General features: G+C 40.0%; 1 protein-coding gene across 3 annotated transcripts in view; it reads left to right on the top strand.

The window, feature by feature from the left end:
• The window catches only part of LOC121306372 (ras-specific guanine nucleotide-releasing factor 2), an 81,278-nt gene that overhangs the window by 45,769 nt on the left and 12,606 nt on the right, over positions 1-22,903 (top strand). Inside the window, exons 5-18 of one of the 3 annotated variants that reach the window (XM_041238145.1) lie at positions 126-379; positions 821-900; positions 1,510-1,703; positions 3,138-3,247; positions 3,977-4,095; positions 5,105-5,271; positions 6,187-6,253; positions 7,010-7,146; positions 8,816-8,898; positions 11,198-11,401; positions 13,710-14,098; positions 18,281-18,406; positions 19,915-20,004; positions 21,322-21,428. In XM_041238145.1, coding sequence (XP_041094079.1) covers positions 126-379; positions 821-900; positions 1,510-1,703; positions 3,138-3,247; positions 3,977-4,095; positions 5,105-5,271; positions 6,187-6,253; positions 7,010-7,146; positions 8,816-8,898; positions 11,198-11,401; positions 13,710-14,098; positions 18,281-18,406; positions 19,915-20,004; positions 21,322-21,428 — 2,127 coding nt within the window. Of the gene's footprint in view, positions 1-125; positions 380-820; positions 901-1,509; positions 1,704-3,137; positions 3,248-3,976; positions 4,096-5,104; positions 5,272-6,186; positions 6,254-7,009; positions 7,147-8,815; positions 8,899-11,152; positions 11,402-13,709; positions 14,099-18,280; positions 18,407-19,914; positions 20,005-21,321; positions 21,429-22,903 lie in introns of all 3 variants that reach the window. The other 2 variants (XM_041238138.1, XM_041238130.1) reach the window with 2 other exon arrangements.

The following is a 22,903-nucleotide window of genomic DNA, read 5'->3' as shown; positions in this document are numbered from 1 at the left end:
TACTGCACTAAGTTGTCTCTTGCTAGTTTTCCACAGTTCAAATTTGCTTCCACATAAGCTCCTAGTCTTCTTCCCCACTGCTCACTCTGCAGCTGACCTCCCTCTGGTCTTCTCAACCCCTGCAGGTCCAGAGCTTCATGAGAGGCTGGCTGTGCAGGAGGAAGTGGAAGACAATCGTCCAGGATTACATCTGTTCCCCCCACGCCGAGAGCATGAGGAAGAGGAACCAGATCGTCTTCAACATGGTGGAGGCGGAGACGGAGTATGTGCACCAGCTCTACGTCCTGGTCAACTGCTTCCTGCGGCCCCTCCGAATGGCAGCCAGCTCCAAGAAGCCGCCCATCTGCCATGACGACGTCAGCAGCATCTTCCTCAACAGGTAAGACTCGGGTCACACAGCAGCCTGAGGTGTGTTCAATTGATCTCAACAGAGGTAGATCCCAATCCCAATACTACGAAGCATTATAACAGGAGACTATGGAAATCAAATATCTAACAGTGCATGTGAGTCTCTTTAGTGAATCTCTGTCATTAAAAACATGTAAAAGTTCCTGAAAGGTCCAGTCTTAAGGATTTGAACAGCCTACTATCTAGATCTAGCGCAGTTCAGGTCAATTGAATACATGTCCCTGATCCGTGCTGCATCTTCTGGCTTAAATAATGTCGCTTAAATTAGCAAAACAGTTTTAAGGTGTTTATGAGCACATTGGTCAATGTGCATGATGGTGCTTAACCAAACCAGTTTCCAGAAGCTATCCAAGATGATTGTGCCAGTTGACTCTATTACACTGCACTAATGCTGATGCTTTTTTGTTTTTAGTGAGACGATAATGTTTCTACATGAAATATTTCACCAAGGACTGAAGGCAAGGATCGCTAATTGGCCTACGTTAATTTTAGGTGAGTTTGTAAAAGTTTTGAGTGTGGACTGTAAAAAATAAATAAATAAATAATAAATACATAAATAAAATATTAGTCTCTTTTTGACTCCTGGTACACATGAGTCTGTCCTGGGCTGGCCACCCTGGCATTAGCCCTCACAGCAGGCACAATCAAACTGTGTGCACTGTCTGCTTGCTGTGTGGACGAGGAATCTGTATGGGACAGAGTGTTCCCGTACCTATTTAATGCCTATTTCCTCAATGTCAAATATATTGGCCACTGGGCAGCAAAGGGTTAATATTCTGGAGAAACGTCTATCAGCTCTGATCACTCCCTAATGCTGTTCATTGTATTTGGAGAGGTGTTTGTATTTCACTCATATACCTAGTGAGTGTCTGAATTAAAATAACTGCTTCAGTAGCCCACGGTTTCCAAGCTTGTGACATCTCAAGGGTTAAAATAAGTCCTGTAATTCCCATAATTCACAGTGTTGAACAACCAAGCAATCTAAGCTTGAAAGACAGGGGTTTCCATGGTTACGCAGTGTTTTTGTTTCCCACATGGCAGCCAAAGAGATTGTGTAAAAAGCCTGATTACATTTTACAGTGCCGTTTCTTTTTCTTCCAGCTGACCTGTTTGACATTTTACTGCCAATGTTGAACATCTACCAAGAGTTTGTGCGCAACCACCAGTATAGCCTGCAAGTCCTGGCCAACTGCAAGCAGAACCGAGACTTCGACAAGCTGCTGAAGCAGTACGAGACCAACGCTGCGTGCGAGGGGAGGATGCTGGAGACCTTCCTCACCTACCCCATGTTCCAGGTAGCTCCCTTTGGCTCTGTGGTCAGTTTCCTGTCAGTAGTGCCCTTGTGTAAGGTGCCTAACAAAGCCTGCACAGTGCTTTTAACAGGAAGAGGACAAGGCCACTTTGTATTGTGTGCCGTCAGTGCGGTTCCCCTGTGTAGGGTGACTGATGAACAGTTGTTTTTACAGGAAAAAGACAAGGTCTCCCTAAGTGTTCCAGTATTGCTGCTGATAACATTGTAGGCAACAAACCCATAGGATCTGCTCTATAACCATCTGAAGCAGTGGTGGGGGTATTTTCTAGAATAAAACTATCTGCAACCCATTTATTTCCCTTTCCTATTGGGATAAATACAACATGAATACCCGCGGATCAATAGGACATGAATACAAAACAGGCAAGATACAAGCACCTTGTACTAAAGTGTGTTTGTGTCAATGTGTTTGTAAACTAATTTGATTATCATTGTGTAAATTCACAACTGCAACATTAACATACTCCAAAGCTGGAGTTTGTTCAAGTAGAAAATGCAGAAGGTACCCTTCTGGGTAAGACTCTCCCCAGTGGTGTAAATTAGGTAATGTGCACAGAAATTCTACCAGGCTTGTAAGTGCTTCTGCAAGAGAGCCTGGCTCTAGAGGTTCAGATATGGTGCTGTTGGGATCACTGAGAGTCTCAGCTGGTAAAGGCACGGCCACGTGGTGTGCAGTATGAGTAATACAGTCAGGGGAGCACATGTTCACACCCCGGCTGGGGGATTCTCACCACCATGCTACTGGCCAGGATCCCAATGAACTCAAGCGGACACCAGCAGGGCTGGCTTTTTTACCAGAAGCTGGTAGCTGTTCCTGGTTGTAAAGATGCAATGGTTCGTCATGGTGTCAGGAGAGCCACTGACCTTTAGTTCCCCTGAGCTGTTGTGGGGGAACATAACTGGACTGTCTAAATTGAAGAAAAATAAGGGGTACCCTAACTAAAAAAATAAAAAGATATGGTGCTGTCATGCTCAAGATGATGAGTTCTTGTCCAATCTTCTCCTGTACATTAGTTTGTTTTGCCTCACAGAATTTACATAGGAACTGATGATGCCACACGAAAATCAACCTGCACTGTCAAACTGGTCACCATTATGCAACATTACACAACAGTCCTTTCTAAAACTGTACACAAACCAACATTAAAGGTTATCCAGATAATACAGAATCAATCATGTAACAATTGAATATAGGAGCATGGAAAGAGGTTGGTACACACTTCAATGTAATTAGGAAAAGTATGCATATCACAGGCCAGTACAAAGAGGGGTGATGTGTTTGATGTCTAATCAGCGAGGAGCAGTAACACTTTATTATGAATATAAACAGGGCATCACATCTGCTCAGTCACAGCGAGACTTGCTTTTTTGTATTTTGAAGTGATCTTCTATCTGCTTCATGTGGTGTATTCTCTAGATACCCCGATACATTATCACTCTTCATGAGCTCCTCGCCCACACCCCACACGAGCACGTGGAGCGCAAGAGCTTGGAATTCGCCAAGTCCAAACTGGAGGACCTGTCCAGGTAAGATGCTGACAATACTACAGATACCTCTTTTAAGATGTGTGTCTAGAAATGTGGACACACAGTTTTAAACTGTGTGTATATATATATATATATATATATATATATATATATATATATATATATATATATATATATATATATATATATATATCAAATCAAAGTAAAGCAATGATATACTAAACACTAAGACGAACTGGATAAAAGTCTGAAAGAGAAAGCAAAGTGAAATAGAAAGAGTAGAAGAGGAAAGAAACAGTGATTCAAAAAGCTCTCTAACGTTACATTTTCATTTGTGTTTCAAACTGGATTTAAAAAGGGAGACAACAGCTTGGCAGGAAAGTGAATTTTCAAATTGCCTTTCATTACATGATTAGCTGACTGAATCTCATTGAAAGAGAAAACGTGAAGAAGGAGGAACTAACCCAATGCCAATGCATCCTGTCCTCCCCCACCGAGTTCCACCCTGAACTGAAACGCTGACCGATCCAGCTGCTTTTATACAGGTGTTGGCCAGGTTCAGTTGTGAATCAATTTACCGATTTAACCTGACCACATTCCTCACAGGTATTTCTTAAGAGATGGGGAGGTCAACAGGATATAGAGCAATGCATTATGACTGGAAACACATTGAAGTTTGATATTATTGTAGTATGCAACAAAGTCATCCTAGTAACTTGCTTTGGACACCTAGTGCCTGGGATGTGAGCCTCACTTATGTTTTTGAAGGGTAATGCACGATGAAGTGAGTGACACTGAGAACATCCGCAAGAACCTTGCCATCGAGAGGATGATCGTGGAGGGCTGTGATATACTGCTAGACACCAGCCAAACGTTTGTACGACAAGGTCAGTTCATACTGTACTGTGTATGCAAACCCTGCTGAAGAAGTAAGAGACCGGCTGGAGATACGATTGGAAGGGGATCATTAAACCTCTCCAGCATGTCAGTGTCCCTGGGTCCTGGTATATGGTACACCATAATGTATTATAGTTGTACCATGACTGCGTTGCATTGCAAAATGCATCGGTATTGCTGTGGGCCATGGATTGGTATTGCTTGGTGTTTGTGTTCCTTAGTGATTTGTTATCAACAGTACCATGGTTGTCCTACTCAGATTAGCATGGCTTTGACATGTTCTCCTGTGGTTACAACGTTTCAAAATTATCACGGCATATTGAAGTGTTTATCAGAAGAAGGTTAAGGATGACTATTTCACAACTACTAAAGGTGTAGAAAAGTGAATATACTGCTATATATAGGTTGACCACGGCCTTGCCACAGTGTGATATAGACTCCCCAAGGTGCTCTTGAAAGATGATAATCCATTCAGTCATTAATATTTCACACAACTGTTGCAGAAAGATAGGCAGGGGATCGCGATGACAAACTCTGGCGCAGAGAATGAGTCCCTTATCGATTGATGCAACAATATACAATATAACATTCTTATAACAAATGATTTCCAACTTGTATTGCTGTGCAGTGTTATTGTTTCAATTGTAAACTGTGACTGTTAATAGCATAATGAACATACATGCTTATGGATTGAATATATACAGCTGTGGCCCATTGAATGAACTAATTTTGCTTCATAAAGCTGAATGAAACCTGGTGAATAATGCTACGTTAACATATTGAAATTGCATAACGCTTTGTAGTTTTCCATATACGAACATGAAAAACTGTACTGCTATTATGGCTTCTTATAGACATTTGGAATATCATTTTGTAGTTAATTTGATTATATGTTAAATAAAATATGTAAATGAGGTTCATAAAGTTGTTAACTTCATGAACTGCATCGCCACTAACAGTATAAGGATCCCTAAACTCGAGTGTATTTCTGTGGTGAAGGTTCTCTCATCCAGCTCCCCTCGGTGGAGAGAGGCAAGCTCAGCAAGGTGCGGCTGGGCTCCCTGTCCCTGTCCCTGAAGAAGGAAGGGGAGAGGCAGTGCTTCCTGTTCACAAAGCACTGCCTGATTTGCACCAGGAGTTCAGGGGGAAAGTTGCACCTGCTTAAGGTAGGCCATGGGGGCCAGCTTTACACAATCTCTCACTGACATAGCGCGCTGAACACGTGTCTTACACACGACAATAAAGTGGTGGAACATGAAGCAGCACGTTGGGCCTGATTCTCAAAGCTGTTTACTCAAAGTTTAAGACTCATTGCAATCCCACAAATTAAATGAGTTTTTCTGGTTGAGATTTCTTTTGGGTTGCTTTTATTCTTTCTGAAGAAAATTCAGTGTCAGTAGCTCTGAGAATCTAGCACATTGTCTTCTGCCTTGACTACCTCAAAGCTCATAACTGTCCAGAAGCCTCAATTCCATACGATTCTGAAGAAAAGAAACCCCACCTGCGAATATTATTGGTAAAATATCAAATGTAAAACTAAGCTGATGGTTTTCTTCAACAATATGTGTATCAGCTAATAATAATAATAATAATAATAATAATAATAATAATAATAATAATAATAATAATAATAAAACAAGTAAGTATACTTATCATTTTGGCATAAATGTACTTAACTAATTAGCATAACTCATTTACAGACCTGTGCCTCGTTTGTAAACATTCAATTCTTCTGCTTGTTCTTCCTTCCTGTCTTACGATTCTTATACTCTTGTCTATTCAGTAACATCAGCCAATCAGCTCCCAGCTCTAGCGGGCTTCTATCAGACGGTAGCTGCCTGCTGCTACTTCACAAAATCAACTGTGATTCAAATTTAAAATCAATCCGCTCGGTCAACTACTACGAGGTAGAGCCTTCATCAAAGGGCACTATCGCTTAATTAGATTAAAGCAAGTCACACACAAAGATGGGGAGCAATGTGTCCCTGCTCTAACTTTAATGACCTCTGAATATGTTTTGTGAAATGTATGTAGGTATAAATTCTTTTAACTGCAGCTGATGCTTTTCTTCTTTCTTCCAGCAAGGTGGAGTGTTGTCTCTGATTGACTGTACTCTAATTGAAGAGCCTGATGCAAGTGATGATGATGGTAAGTATTAAAGATATTACTAGTCTTTATACAGTACATGGACCTGTTGGAACCAGGCCTCATTGGAGACTACAATTGCCCTTCGCTGTTCAGGAGCACTGAAGAAAAACAGAACAAATCTTCATATACTGTACAATATAATAACGTCAAAGGTATCAAAAGTAGGCAATGTTGTTTTGTTTGTGTTTAAGATTAAGGGCTGTTGCAATGGGGGTTACCTAAATCAGATACACCTGACTTAAATGAAGGCAATAAAGTCTGAAATACAAGTATGTCAAATGTTTTTTTCAAGTTTAATAAATACGAATAGGTGGTTGATGCAATTGTGACCAGATATCATGGGGTGTAACCATTACACAATCCAAGGTGATTCCCCAGTGTTGTAAAATGCTCCAATAAAATTGAGCTGTGATTTAACCCAGGTGTAGGTTAATCAAATTCATCCCTTTATTTCTTATAAATTTAACCTTAATTTCAAACTTAAGACACATCCTGCAAGTACAGCAAAGCATGCTGTATAGTAGATTAAAGTTATTATGAATTTGTATTATTTTTGTGTCAAGACATTTTTGAAAATTTGTTTTTAATTGATTTGTTTTTATTGGATGTCAAGAAAACTAATTAACTGACAAATGTGTTAAGATATTATCTTCTGTGTCATGATTTAGCTTTTCATTTTAGCATATACCAAAGACAATGACAACTCAGAGACTTTTTTTTACTTTATAACAAATGGAAACCATTCCTTTTCTACAGCAAAAAGTACTGGCCAAGTCTTTGGGCATCTAGATTTTAAGATTGTGGTGGAGCCCACAGACACCCCCTCATTTACAGTCGTCCTATTGGCTCCTTCACGACAGGAGAAAGCAGCGTGGACCAGCGACATCAGCCAGGTAAATAAGCAGAGCTTACAGTGTTTTCCCATCTGTGTTGAGGTGATTTAACAGGTAGGCTTTGTTTTACAATCCTTGTGGCCCCAATGGAGCGCCCAGAAACATGTCTGATCTCTAGGTACATCTGGTACACCAGGGTGTAACCATTATACTGTCCCCCCTGCAACACTGCCAGCAGGATCATCATTTTATTAACATTAGTCAAATTTGAGAATGTGATTCCTTTTATTTTTCCAGTTGCTTTCAATCATGGATAACCAAAGCTAGGTTTAAATGTAAATGCACCTGGATATCATATGAGTTTTCTTTTTATGTGTGTGTGTGTGTGTTTTAAATAAAGTAGAAAAACAGAAAAAGTGTCTGACCATTTCCTTTGGGGAGGTGAGTCACTAGATGTACTCTGCAATGAACTTGGATACAGCAATCTAGACACAGGGCTGTCTTGTTCCTAATGCACAGAGATACAAACCAAGAGACTGATTTACCGTTCCTACAAATCTACAGACATAAATAATACAGTAAATCTACAGGATGATCTGCCAGTGGAGTTGAAACTTCAGCCAACCCAGCTGCGTGAATAAGGCATGGTGTCCCATATTTATCGTCAAGGGAGTTATAGGATTTTTGACAGCAGTGCTACAGAATAAAAAAAATAAACCATAACCTGTTGGAACAAATGGTTCAATGTTTCAACAAGAAACCTTCGGATGTGGTTCATTTGAAAGTTATATTTTGCAAAAGTTATTGCAATAATAATAATTATAATAATTATAGTAATTATTAAGTTAGATGGGTTTTTTCGAGAGTTGACAAAAGGAGGTTTGTAATAAACAAGGGTGGTTTTGATCAAATGTACTTTTCAGCTTGGTTCATGAACCTAGGGGAAGTTTTCATTTTGATTTCTCACTGCAAACACACTCAGTTTATTTGACTTGTACAGTTTCTTAGTTTTTGAGATCTGAGAAGGATTTTATTTCACACTCTAATTTGTGTAAGCAAACTCAGTTTGTTTTCTTTTTTATGGTAGCAGGAATGGTAATTAAGCTTTACTTTTTCTTGCTAATTTAAATACATATAAATAAGCAAGCACCTCCCCACTCATTGCATCCTACCACCTCCCTCACCTCCACCCTCATAGCTACCCTGCAGCCTCTGCAATCTGTTGTGGAGAGTCTGCTGCCTCGTCCACTTGGCCATCTGGGGGCCCTCAAGCCAAGCAGGTTTGAGACAGTACATCTTTTGTGCTCTGATGTCTTATAATCAATAAAAATGAAATCTATTTCAAATGTATGTGTTGTGGTAGATTTCACTGAACTTCAGAATTAGGCTTTGAAGTAAATTCTTTATGAATCACACACATTGTTAAGCACCTTATTAAAATCAACTAACACTGCCCGTCTATTTTTACTGTACGTTAGTATGACGTAATGAACCTGGATATTAATGAAATTAATACACAAATGTACATTGTCCCTGATTATAAACCCAGGAGAACGGAACAATACTGCGTATGCTTTACTGACGGAGCAAACAATTACTAGGAGGCATCCCATCATGCACCTGAGCACGGCAGCATCAGGCAGTGGAACCTTTCTGATCTCTAGTGTGATACAGGATGTGGAGCGGTGCTGTGATACTGTACTGACCCCAAACTCTGGTGTTGTTGCAGTGCATAGACAACATACGCTGCAATGGCTTGATGACCAGCGTGTTTGAAGAAAACTCCAAAGTCACTGTGCCTCACATGATCAAGTAAGTCGCATTCGCTTAACCTGCCACTGCCGTCATAAAGAGATAACTGCAGGGCAAGTTGTACAGGGAGAAAAGTGGATACAATCAGAGATGAAGTGAGGGACTTAACATGCAACCTCTGTTGATAGCTATTACAGTATAGATCAAGGGTTTCAGTTGTGCCTTGTTTTTAGGTTCTGGTTTTTAATTGGCTTGGAAAATCAATTAATAAGCCTGGCCACCACCACTACTACTACTACTACTACTACTAATAATAATAATAAATAATAATAACAGTTTTATTTCTCATATTTGTTCGCTTAATAAACTCAGTTGTGCTTGTTTTGTGGTGTTTGTTGATATTTTAAATATAATTTCCATACCATTTTTTTTTTTTTTATACATTGACATCCAAATATTTACTCGACAGGCCCTAGTGAAATTAATGGATATGGTATTAGCACTAAGGATTGCCCTGGACTGAGCTGCTGCTGTAGATCTGACTGACTTACACATCAGTCTGTCTATGGCCAGCCCAGTAGTCCAAGCCCTCATTCTCCTACAGGTAGCTCTTCATTGAGCGTGAAAACATATAATACCCGCTGGGTCTTTACCAGCTTTGGGGTAGATGTACTAAAGTGTTGTGCTTGTCGCAGTAGTTGCAAAGCAGCTGCAAACCAGTCAGAAGTCTAGGATGAAAGGTACTAAACATGTGCAATGCTGTTAGCGACTTTTTAAGGAATGCTTTGCGGCAGCATTTTTTCTCTGCAATTCAACTTTAGTAATATGCAATTATGGGCGTTCCTGCATAAATTCGCAAAAAGAGGGCACAGATAGTGCAGATGAGCGTTCTCAAATATTACGATATTATAATGAGATATGCTAAAGCTGCCGACAATTACGACACTTACAATTGCATCAATTTGTTAAGAACTTTTGACAGCACGTTTTAAACAGTCGCAATTGTTGCTGGCATTTTCCAGTCTGCTTTTTTTGTGTATGTTGCCAGCTGTGCTCAATGTATTTTTGAGACAAACACCCAAGTACCTAATTTTCAGTAAAGGCAGGGTGTACTTACAAGACTTGAAAACAAATGTCTTTGACATTTATGGTTTTCCTAGCGTGTTGGGAGCGATAGACTGCACACACGTGCCACTAACCCCTCCAGCTCATTCTGATCGATTGTGTGTTAATTGTTAAAAATAATATTAATTAAAAATAAATAAATAAATAAATACCTGAAATCATTTAGTTTCAGTTTAAAATAATCTTTTATTCCCATTGTACACCAATGTGTACAGTGCAGCAGCGTGATTTATTTTGTGTTACCACACAAAAAGTACAAAAAGTGCGGTAGGTGTTCATTTGATTTTACTGCTGTACTGTATACTGTATAGGCGTACTGTTCAGATTTATATTTTTACGTAATGTAATGTGTAGCCTACCCAAAATACATTAGTGTTATTTCAGCACAATGATTTATACATTTAAAATACATTGAGAACTGTAAATGCATGTGTGTGCGATTTTATTGTATTGTTTTTAAACCCGACACCTCCTCATGTCAGACAAACATGTCCGGTTTAGCGAGGGGCTTCTGTATGATTATGTAAAGCTTTCTGGGGGTGAAGGTTGTGGCCCCACTATAGAATCTCACGGGATTAAACTGCCTTTCATTTTATATATATATATATATATATATATATATATATATATATATATATATATATATATATATATATATATATATTATATAAATAGGTCAAATGAAGACGGAACGGAATGCATTGTGCAGATGACGTTTACATTTAACAAAAACAGTGTTATTTTTATTCTTGCACCCTTGCATGTATAGACATTTCCCTCTGTTGCAGCACACCACAACTCAACTGCCGCTATTTTATTTGAAAAAATAATCGCTAGAGATCTCGCTAAGATGATGCAAATAATATTTAAGTTAGTATATTGCGGCTCTCTTCATTAACATATTTTTTCTCAGTACATACGACAAAATGTGCACTTTGTGAATTGTCATAACGAAAATGCAAACTGCGGTATGTTTAGCACTGCGACTGGTCCATCTTACTACATCTACCCCTTAATTTCTAAATAAGCAGTAAATACCTCACTATTTGATCCTATTACTGTATCACTGTCGACCTATCACCCCCCTCCTGTCAGACAAACCCCTGTATGTTCACATGCTATCTGGTAACCCTCAAGCGCCTAGGGCCCGCTCCATGCCAGTTAAGCCACCGGTTGTGCTCTTCATTAGATCCGATGCTCGTCTCCATAAAGACGATGTTGACATTTGCTTCAGCAAGACGCTCAACTCCTGCAAGGTTCCTCAAATCCGCTATGCCAGCGTGGAGAGGCTGCTGGAGAGGCTGACAGACCTGCGCTTCCTTTCCATCGACTTCCTCAACACCTTCCTGCACACCTACCGCATCTTCACCACGGCCGCCGTTGTCATGGAGAAGCTGGCAGATATCTACAAGAAACCCTTCACCTCCATCCCCATCAGGTACACCAGGCTCACCCGCTACTGTTACCTTAGGGGATTGGGTAGCTGTCAGTCAGTCAACCCCTTTAACCGATATTAGGTTTTATGTAACTTGAAATGGAATAAAACCTCCTTTAAAAAAGTGTAAATCAGAATTGTGCAGGCAAGAGCAAATGAGGGAAAGCTTCGTTTTCTGTTGTGTAATGCCATGTTTTTGGGAGGTTTTATAACATTTCAATTCATACCTAAGGGGAATTACTGGGAAAATCCAAGTAGAAATCTAAGTGCACAAACCTAATACTAATAGTCTTAACAGCAGTAAACCCCCTCTCATTTGTGTGTCATTAAATCTAGCCAATTTTGAATTGTTGGCTCAAAAGGCTGCTAATTGCAGAGTGCACTGTATACTGTGCAGTACTGTATCACTGCTTGTTCTTTATTGCAAAAATGCCTGTGCTTTTACTATTTCTGACACAGCTTTCAGCATCCCATTACCTGTGCATCTACCTTCTCTCCTGCTCTCTCCACGCTATGTGCTAAACACTATCTGGATCTGCCTCTTCTTCTGCTCTCCGAGCCTCTGCAGCTCTGACTGAGTTCTGAACACTCTTGTCAAGCAAGCAACCTCACACTGCCCTGTTGTTGTTGTCTCCTTCTCCCTCATGTCACACAGAGGACAATGCCGCTCATTTGACCGATTGTCTATAAACTCCATCTGCCCAGACCACAGCTTGAAGATTGCAAGGCTTTCCCTGGATCAGTCAAAGTAACTCTCTTTGTTTTGTGCCCTCCTTCTTTTACTGCTCTCCAGCTAGCGCTTCCCTGCCCATTGCAGTAGGATATGGACTCCTGCCTTCTTGGTGCATATTTAACCCCTTCTGTGGACTCTTCCTGGAGATCTCTAAATACTGCTTAGTGCTTATCTGGTTTCTTATACCTGTTTAAATCCCTGATCCAAGAGTTATTGCATATACTGTACTGTAGCTCTCCTGAACCAGGATCATTCTTAGACCGTCATGATGCTTGTCTTGTTAATGTTGAACCGTCTTTCTTCAGCTTGTATTCGTAATCTAACTCCCATGCTCTGGACCTGTCTGTTCTTGTTTCTGCATTGATATGTATACAGTACCTTCAGTTCCAAGTGAATCCCCCAGTCTAATGTCGGCATAGAGTCCAGAGTTCACCCTTCCACATGCATGTTTTTGGCACTAAAGTAATATACCCGTAGGGGATGAGACCCAGCAGGTATGGAGATACAGTGGAGAGACTCGGACGCATCTGTATGTCACACTTACATTTGAACACACTAAGCTATACTTTGCCATGATACTAAAACCTAGTTTGCTTACCTAATGACATCCAGGTCTCAACTATTCCTTGACATTTCTTTTTCTATATTATGCATTACATACTCTTGGTATACATCATGGTCATTAATATTTTTGGATTGACAGCTATGGCGAGATATGTATGTTATTAATATTGTGACATTTAACTTGCCCTTCCTGCTTGCTCTGTTTGTGAGTGAGAAGGACTGTTTCCTCTGATCTGATTCAGACACACTGTTAGATATCAGGATTTTTTTTTTCTGTGCTTTTCTGCCTTCTTTTCCATTGCTGCAAATCAACTGAGCAAAGTTTGGGGGCAGGGGGCCGGTTGTTGGTTTTGCTGGACTGAATTACTGTGTTTGGTTTTTTTAAATGCAATTTTTTCCAGTGCTTGGACAGACACGATCGCACAGCAAGATACAGCGTTCTTTTCTTGAAATGAAAAAAAAAAAAACTCCAAGGTGTTATTACTGCAGCTTAATAATCAATGTATTTTTCCTTTGATGTTAAGGAAATTGCATATAGTGCTCAATTGGTTGCCGCCTTCTTCAGAAAACATGGTAGAAATAGCTAGATGTGATGTTGATTAGGTTGACTGATGTCCACCTAACTGTTTCTACCATGCTATCTCAAGAAAGCAGAAGCCAAAAGGTTGTAGCTAATTTTAAAATAGTAAGTTTTCAGTTTATTAATTATTTTATTTATTTATAAAATATTTCTAGTGATTGAGCAACCTCTTTGATCCTGATTCTCCTTGGATATAGAGCTGTTTGCTGTTTTTGAAAGTTCTCTCTTTCACTGTAAATTATATATATCAGCTAAAATATGGCCATCACCAAAAAACATAAAGTTGAAACCTACAGTGCAGAAGAACGTTTGTTTTGGTGGAATCAGTCAACAAATAATCAATGTAAAAAGAAAAACAAGTTATCTGTAAAGCTGGGTATGGGTAGAGCTGAGCTCAGAACTCAGAGCTAAGCAAATCTCAAATTTCCACTCAGATCCCTGGAATTATTCTTTGCCACAAACCAGAACAGCCGAGGCGAGCACCTGAATGACGTCAAATCCCCCCGCCTGTCCCGGAAAGTGTCTTCCCCTCCTCCCCTCTCCATCTCCCGGACCTCTTCCCCCGTGAGGACCAGGAAGCTCTCTCTCAATTCCCCAGTGAACTCCAAGGTGTGCGCTCTGGACCTGTCCACCTCCTCTACAGCCAGCAGCCCCACCTCCACCTACAACCCGACCACATCGCCCCCACCTGCCCCTACCAAGGCCCCTCTGGACCTCAGCCGAGCTCCATCCTCTCCGGAACAGAGCCCCGGGGCTGTAGAGGAGAGCTCGGAGCTGCCCCGCATTGACCTGTGCGGGAAGTTGAGGAGGAGCATACGGAGAGGTAAGAGCTTTTATTCTTTTAAGATTGAAGGGCGACGCTGTTGACCATTTAAGAGCATCAAGATCAATCAATCAATCAATCAATTCATCAATCAATCTTTATGTAATATAGCGCCCTTTGCAACAAGTTACCATGAAAAAAGATACTTTAGTTACTTTTTTTAATGTGGGATTGAAATGAAAGATCAGTATCAAAAATGACCCAGATTTCTTTCTTTGACTCAATGGGGTAGCTTTCCACTATACAGGCACTCTGATTTACCCTATCTCCTTGACTTCTAGCCACCAAAATTATGACCTCTGTTTTAGTAGAATTTAACAGTAGAACATTTGTTGAAATCTATTTCTTAATATCAGCGAGACAGGTAGATGGTTAAGGCCCTGTGAAAATCACTGAACTTTTCTTTAAAATTCTTGTTTTTTTTTTCATTTAAACCTTGCAAAACAAATAAAATGTGTAACCTATACTGATCTTGGGCCTCAGTCGATTCGTCAGTGTGGCCACTGACAAGCAACCAGACTGTTTTACCAGTTCCATAATCTTCTGCTTGTGATACTCGACAACTTTAGGCAAGTATTCACATCTCAGCTGGGCTGATGAAGGAATCACTCCACCATTTGCTTCACTCTGTCTGAAGAATTTCGATAACTTTTGATTGTCCAATTTTTCAAAAGGGATATTTGTGCAAACAAATGCCTCTGTCAGATGAAAATGTAATGTGTTTTAAGTGGACTTTTGGAAGGTGGAAGTCACCGTTTTTTGTTTCTTTGCAAGTAAATCAGTCACAGTACTGCTCTGGATTTCTTTCGTTGTCTTTCGGTGAATACTTAAATCTAAATGCCTGTCAACAGATGAGTTTTAGTAGTGATCTACAGCTTACCTCCATTTCTGTGTAAACACCTGCTGGATGCTGCTTTACGTGTTCTGCTGCAGACACATTTTTTTGCCTTTTTAGAGACATCCATTTTCTTGTTTATGGTGTGTAGTATTTTAATTTCCCACTTAGATTGTGTGCATTACGCGTAGGCACATAGCAGAGCTGTACAGTGATGTTAATGTGTTTTTTGTTTTGTATGAAATACAAATAATTCTGAAATAATTTTTATCTGTTAAGAGTATTGTAAAAATCGCGGCATTGGGCTCATGTCACGATTTCCATGCAGCCCGTGAAATCTCGTTACAAGGGGCCTTAGTTATGATAGGTACAATTGTGTGTCATCGGCATAGCAGTGAAGGTTTATCCTGTGTCTACAGGCAGCATCACCCAGGGGAGCATATTCAGGGAAAACAAGACTGGTCCAAGAACAGAGCTCTGCCGGACACCACACACAACTAACAACAGATAAGAAAGACAAGTCCTCCTCAATTTGAACAAACTGTAACCTATTTGAAAGATAGGATTTAAACCAAGATAGGGCACAACCTCACAGCCCTACAAGATTCTCAAGGCGGTAAATTAAAATCAGATGGTCAATCGTGCTACACTTAGATCTAGAAGGATGAGGACAGAGGCAAGGCCTGAGTCAGAAGATAAAAGCACATTGTTTACCACTTTGATAAGGGCCATTTCAGTGCTGTGACCAGGACAGAAGCCTGACTGAAATTCTCATATATATGGAGCATGCACTGCAAGGAATGAGTTTAGTTGAGTTGCCACCACTCTCCCTGATACTTTTGATAAAAAAGGGAGATTACAAATTGGCCTAAAATTATTAAGAACACTTGGATCCAAAGTAGGTTTTTTAAGCAGTGGTTTTACCATGGTAACCTTAAATGAGTCAGGAACAATGCCAGATAAAATTGAGCTATTAATGAGATTTAGAACAGTCAAATCAATCCTAGATAATATTTATTTCAATAATTTAGTAGGAATGGGGTCTAATGAACAAATAATAGGTTTTGCCTTAATAACTAGATTACTTAAATCAAGTTGGCTCAAAAAAGAAAGAAACAAAAAGGTGCTTTGGTCTCAAAAGTATTTGTGTCAGTATTTGAATTTGGGTCGTTGATTTCCCAGTGTTTGATATTTGGTTTCTTATATCAGCAGTTTTAATTATTAAAGTGATTCATAAAGTCATCACAGTTTGCTGTTTCTAAGGTTTTTATGGAAGGTTATTTTTGCTGGTTTGTGAGTTGAGCTTTATTATGTTAAAAAAAAAAAATAGAGGATTACTTTTATTTGTTTCTATTAAGATAAAACGTGAACATGCTTCATTGTAGTTTACTTCTGCTAAACGTGAAGTCGTTCATTAAACTCAGAGGTGCCAGCTACTGTATTCAGACATTATACATTGCTTCATTGTTGAACAGTGTGTTTTAGTATGTTTTTTAAGCAGGCGCTGCTGTTTTAGCAATGTTGGGTTTAAGTACAGCCATGTATCATGCCAGCAGGGTCTATGTTGATCGCATGAGGAAGTTAACGTCAGATCATTAACAGTGATTTTCTGTCACTGTCACGATGAATATCCCCAAGAGCAAAACAGAAATCTTCTTCCCATGTGACCAATTAGAACATGTCTAATGGCAGTGTGCAGATGGTGTTAAGTGTCCTTAGCACTTGGTTTTCAAAGTCTGTCTTGTTACTGCTGTTCATCTGTGTACAATAAGAGATAATGAGTCTAACTCGAAGGTGCAGCGTTTTTGTGCTTCTGCTGTCATTACACTTCAGTTACTTGTTAAGCTGTCATTGCCTGTTCTGGTCAGCTTCACTATATTGCTTAAATCAAGATGAAACTCATATCTGCAGATCCTTGACAGAGGCATTGCAGCCCAGACGTGACTAGAATAGGCCCTAGTGCTGAACAATAGGACCGGTGAGGTCGTGGTCTTTAATAGTAAGATTAGGGTTAAGAGTTCAGCCTTTATAAAGGGGGTTTATTAGTTCATTCTCAAAGTACTTTTTAACCCTTACAATTTTGTGAATGCACTTTTGACATCTTTTTTGCCATAACATGTTATACAGTAAGACTGTTATAATACTATAATCCATATTATTACATGGTACTTACATGGTTTATATATATATATATATATATATATATATATATATATATATATATATATATATATATATATATATATATATATATATATATATATATACACCACTTATAACAGGTCCCTAAAGTGTTACAGATGTATGTTTAGGCACTGCCTGCTACTTCTTTCTCGTCTTAAAAATGATTGGTAAAAGAAATGATAAGGACTGAAGGTTTGCACTCTCAAAATGTAACATGAGAAAATGAAAGTGTGAGATTCCCCTGCTGAGGAACACAAACTAATGGAGGTCATAATCTGAAGGGAAGAGACGTCATTAAAAGAAAAAACATCTTCTGAATTAGAAATCTTTAAAAATCCCTGTTAGTCGGTACAGTGCACCTGTGTCTTATCTGTATTGAAACTCGTTAACTGAGAGTCTAGAACAGTCACTGATGTACAGAACAGAATTAATGTATAGCACTGTGTGTGTGCTAACGGAACCAGCTGACATGAGAGTCAGGACAGTCACTGATGTACAGAACAGAATTAATACACAAAACAGAATTAAACTTAATCAGAAGTCACCACTCTCCAGATTGCACTGGCTCGTGCTTCTATAAGGATCCTCTAGCTCAGGGCTTCTCAACCGCTTTGCTGCTTCTGAGCTCAAACATTCATTGGATAGTACTTGTGTACAAATTGCACACTGCAGTTGAGGTATATCTCCATTTCCAGTACAAATAAAAACGAAATTCAAATAGCTGTCTTCATATTTCCTTAATTTTGCAGTGTTAATAATGGCTTTATGTTTTTTACTCAAAACACCACCTCCTTACTGTTCTTCTTGTGATATGCTGAAGCTAATAGCTTATGACATGGTGAAGCTAATAGGGTTCAGCGTGTCATAAGCATGCAGGGAAAATAACACATTCTCTGGTTTATTTTTGGAGGACCCCTTGAATCCTCCTCAAGGCCCCCGGTTGAGAACCCCTGCTCTAGCTCATCTGGATCATATACCAATGGCAGACTACTAGAGTGCAAAAGCAGCTCCCGAATGGAAAAATAAAAAGAAGAACCTTTCAGAATATTTGCAAACATCCTATAAAGATAAATGTGAAGCTACTTGTTCTTTAATTAGTGCATGACGTACATGAACACATCCATGTTTAACACCGGTCTCTTTAACTCTGTTGCTCACTTAAGCAGCTGTGCTGGAGTCGGTGTCCCTGGATAAGTTCACCTCCGAGAGCCCCCAGGCGAGTGAGGCTGGAGACATCTCCCCCTGCAGGTCCCCCTCCACCCCGCGACACCTCCGCTACCGGCAAGGGGGTAAGACAGCGGTCAGGGGTGAGACAACAGGGTCAGGGGGTGAAATAACAGGTCAGGGGTGAGAGAGCAGGGTCAGGGGTGAGAGAGCAGGTCAGGTAGAACAGCGGGGTCAGGGGCTAGACACAGACAGCACAGCCCCTATAATTATTCAAGGCCTGGGAACTGGAAAGCAGGATTGATCCGATCTCAAACACACTAGAGTTTTACAATTTTTAAGTTTGTCTGAAACAAAGCAGTGAATTGGACCACTCCTTCACCACCTAGCCCCCTAAATTATACACTGAGTTTAAAGGGGCATCCGCTACATCTTCATGATGCAGCATGACATTGTACATCTTTTACCTGTTTTGATACACTTTTTATGTGTTCTCTATCAATCTGTATCTTCAGAGATGTTTTGAAGTTAGGAACACTTGGGTAGAACCCCATTTATCCACCCCACCTCTTTATCTGACCTGCCCTCTTATTCCAACTGGTATAGTGTCCCACAGTATTTTACACCAGCATTAAATTAAAAGGGAGTAAACTCCTGTCTGTCTGAAGGCTTGTTTATAACAATGTTTTCCATGTCCTCGGAGGAGTCATCGATCCTTCCAATGGTAATAGGACTCAGGTGTCTTGTAATTTCATTCCATGATGAATGAACACATCCAGGATCTCTCTGTTCTTGACATTTGTTAAATACATTTAATAAGCAGATTTACATAAACACATTACTGTATATTTTTCTAAAAATATATAGTCATATTGACTAGCGTTAGAATAGACTTGACCAGCTTCACATACAGTACAAGCTGCTGGAACAGCCCTTATACAAGTTTCCTATAGTAAAAGCATAGCAAAGTGTAATAAAACAAAATGAAAGCATGCTAAAGCATAGGTAAGCTTTGTAAAGCACAGCGAGGCGTGGTAAAGCATAGGTAAGCATTGTAAAGTACAGTGAGGCATGGTAAAGCATAGATAAGCATTGTATAGCACAGCATGGTAAAGCATAGGTAAGCATTGTAAAGCACAGCGAGGCGTGGTAAAGCATAGGTAAGCATTGTAAAGCACAGCGAGGCATGGTAAAGCATAGGTAAGCATTGTAAAGCACAGCGAGGCATGGTAAAGCATAGGTAAGCATTGTAAAGCACAGCGAGGCATGGTAAAGCATAGGTAAAGCATTGTAAAGCATAGGTAAGCATTGTAAAGCACAGCGAGGGCATGTGTTCAAGCATAGGTAGCATTGTGCACAGCGATCGCATGGTAAGTTTAGGTAGCATTTTGTCCTTTCGTAACATTTCAGCAAGGCATGGCATAGGTAAGCATTGTAGGTATGGTAAGCATTGTATGGTAAAGCATAGGTAAGCATTGTAAAGCACAGCGAGGCATGGTAAAGCATATTAATAAACATGGCAAACCTGGGTAAACTGTGGTGAGTGCATACTGTGGAAAAGCACTGGAAAACTGCAGACATCTTGTGATTAACTTTTATAAGGGGATAACTGTGTTTTGGTTTTTTTGCACAGTCCAATCAGTTGAAAATGTCCGCTGTTCTGTGTCCCCTGCTTCAGCATTTGCCATCGCCACGGCAGCGGCAGGCCACGGGAGCCCGCCAGGTGAGTTCATGTTAGTGGTGTAACAATGCACTAATGTCAGGATACAGTACATATAACGATATGCAGGTCCTGATATGATGTGGATCGCGATATGCAGGTCTTGATACGATATGGATTGTGATAAAGGGGATGGTCCTGATACGATCTGTATGACAATATGCAGGTCCTGATATGATATGAATCACGATAATCAGGTCCTGATACAATATGGATCACGATACAGGGGATGGTCCTGATACGATATGGATCACGATATACAGGTCTTGATACAATATAGATCTCGTTATGCAGGTCCTGATCCTATATGGATAACACGATATGAGTCACGAGACCTATGATGATCCTGATTGACTTTTTGTGTGATGCGCAATAAGGTCAAATGATCTTTTAAAAAACTAACAATAGTCGAGACCATTTGGTGAACTACAATGAGCTCTGTTGTGCTTTTGTTTTTGTGTCCTGATACAAACGGTACATACCTTGTATTACGATAGGATATATCATGTAATGAAAATATTACACTGTTTCACTCCTTCATAAATGCTGTTATGTTATTATATTTTGTGTAGCCCTTTCCCCTTTACAGAGTGCTTGAATATTCACCTGGTTGGCTCTGAGTGATTTTCACCTATACCAGTTCAGGAGATCAAGAGAAATGCCCCCAAATATTTAGTAGAACATGATTATAAAAAAGATTTGTAAATACAATGGACAATGGAATACAAGGAAACAACAATAGCATATTGATATATTATGGTCTCTTGCCTGCTTCTCTTACAACCCTCTTTTCAAGTCATATTTGTATTTTTTGCTTTTGTTTTATTTTCAATTGTTTTATATTCACCGACAGCATTCAATTACAGCGGTTTGAAAAATTACAAAACTTCTAGATTTTTTTTAATCAATGCAAACCAAATTATTTTATTTCCGTTTACTGTTAAGATGTTTAAACCTTAACAGCATTAAAATGTATTGATGCAAATAAGGAAGTGGACAGATGCAGCACAGGCTAAATCAGCAAACTGTCTGAATACACGCAGAGCCATCTAGTGTACAGGTCCTGTTTAGCCCTACAAAAGAAAACTTGATTCACTAGATGATGCTGCCTCTTCAACCTACACAACCTTTCTATTGATCTATCCTATGTTACACATGTCTATGGTGAAAGACACTCTACAACTACAACTCAAGAGATGCCCCTTAACTCAGGGAATATCAAAACATGTAATCAACTAAATATTTGATTAACAGCACTAAGAACAATTAAACATGTCTGATAGGGTTGTAATTGTAACTGCCATTTCTTTGTTGTTTTAGGGTTTAACAGCGCAGAGCGAATGTGTGACAAAGACTTCATAATCCGCAGAGCTGCTACCAACCGAGTTCTGAATGTTCTCCGGCACTGGGTCTCCAAGCATTCCCAGGTACCATGCTCTGCTTGCTTCCGTTTCTCATTCACAGCGTTATTGGAATAGCACACGATAGAATTGCACAATGAGTATTAATGTTCCCTCGTACTCCCGTACTCATCGTAACAACCTATCAAATCTCTTAAATATTGCTGCTGTACTTGGGGCAGCCCAAGGATTTTTTACATGGTGGCTATCATGATGTCATGGTTCATTTAATCTGGTCAGTTAACTTTCCTAAAGCCAGCGTTGTCTCAGAGGCAGTTTGAAGCATTTAAAGGGCACTAACGGTAAAGGGTACACTTGTAAAATGATCCCAGTTAACCCATGTCAATATAAGTGAATTCTTGTTTGACAAGGTCTATTGTAAAAAAGTGTACAATTTGGAAAGTGTCTTTTACTGGGTTGAAAACAAGGCGTGGAATGCAGAGTCACACTGAAGCCTGTCATTATAAAGCTACAATAATCTGCTTTTGATTGCTTTCATTTTGTGCTCATTGCACAGTTTTTCTTTGACTACTTACTATTGATCCTGAATTTGCACTCAGACCGCCCTTTCATTGGTTTATTGAGTGGAAATGGGGTGAAACTGCTGCAGAATCTATTCTTTAGCATTAGGTAAAGACTCCCTCTTCATTGATGTATATGTTGTATGAAGTTTCTCTTTATAATTTCCCAATTAGAGGCACACACACATATACAGAGGAATGCACACAGGCACACACACACATATACAGAGGCATGCACACATATACAGAGGCATGCACACAGGCACACACACACACATACAGAGGCATGCACACATATACAGAGGCATGCACACAGGCACACACACATATACAGAGGCATGCACACATATACAGAGGCATGCACACAGGCACACACACACATACACACAGGCACACACACACATATACACACACACACACACATATACAGAGGCACACACACATATACAGAGGCATGCACACAGGCACACACACACATATACAGAGGCACACACACATATACAGAAGCATGCACACAGGCACACACACACATATACAGAGGCATGCACACAGGCACACACACACATATACAGAGGCACACACACATATACAGAGGCATGCACACAGGCACACACACACATATACAGAAGCATGCACACAGGCACACACACACATATACAGAGGCACACACACATATACAGAGGCATGCACACAGGCACACACACACATATACAGAGGCACACACACATATACAGAGGCATGCACACAGGCACACACACACATATACAGAGGCACACACACATATACAGAGGCATGCACACAGGCACACACACACATATACAGAGGCATGCACACAGGCACACACACACATATACAGAGGCACGCACACAGGCACACACACACATGCACACAGGCACACACACACATATACATGCACACAGGCACACACACACATATACAGAGGCATGCACACAGGCACACACACACATATACAGAGGCACA

The sequence above is a fragment of the Polyodon spathula genome, chromosome 2 (assembly GCF_017654505.1).
Source record: "Polyodon spathula isolate WHYD16114869_AA chromosome 2, ASM1765450v1, whole genome shotgun sequence".
In the NCBI taxonomy this organism is placed as follows: domain Eukaryota; kingdom Metazoa; phylum Chordata; class Actinopteri; order Acipenseriformes; family Polyodontidae; genus Polyodon; species Polyodon spathula.
Note: the sequence above shows the minus strand (reverse complement) of the source record. Positions and strands in the feature narration are given on the sequence as shown.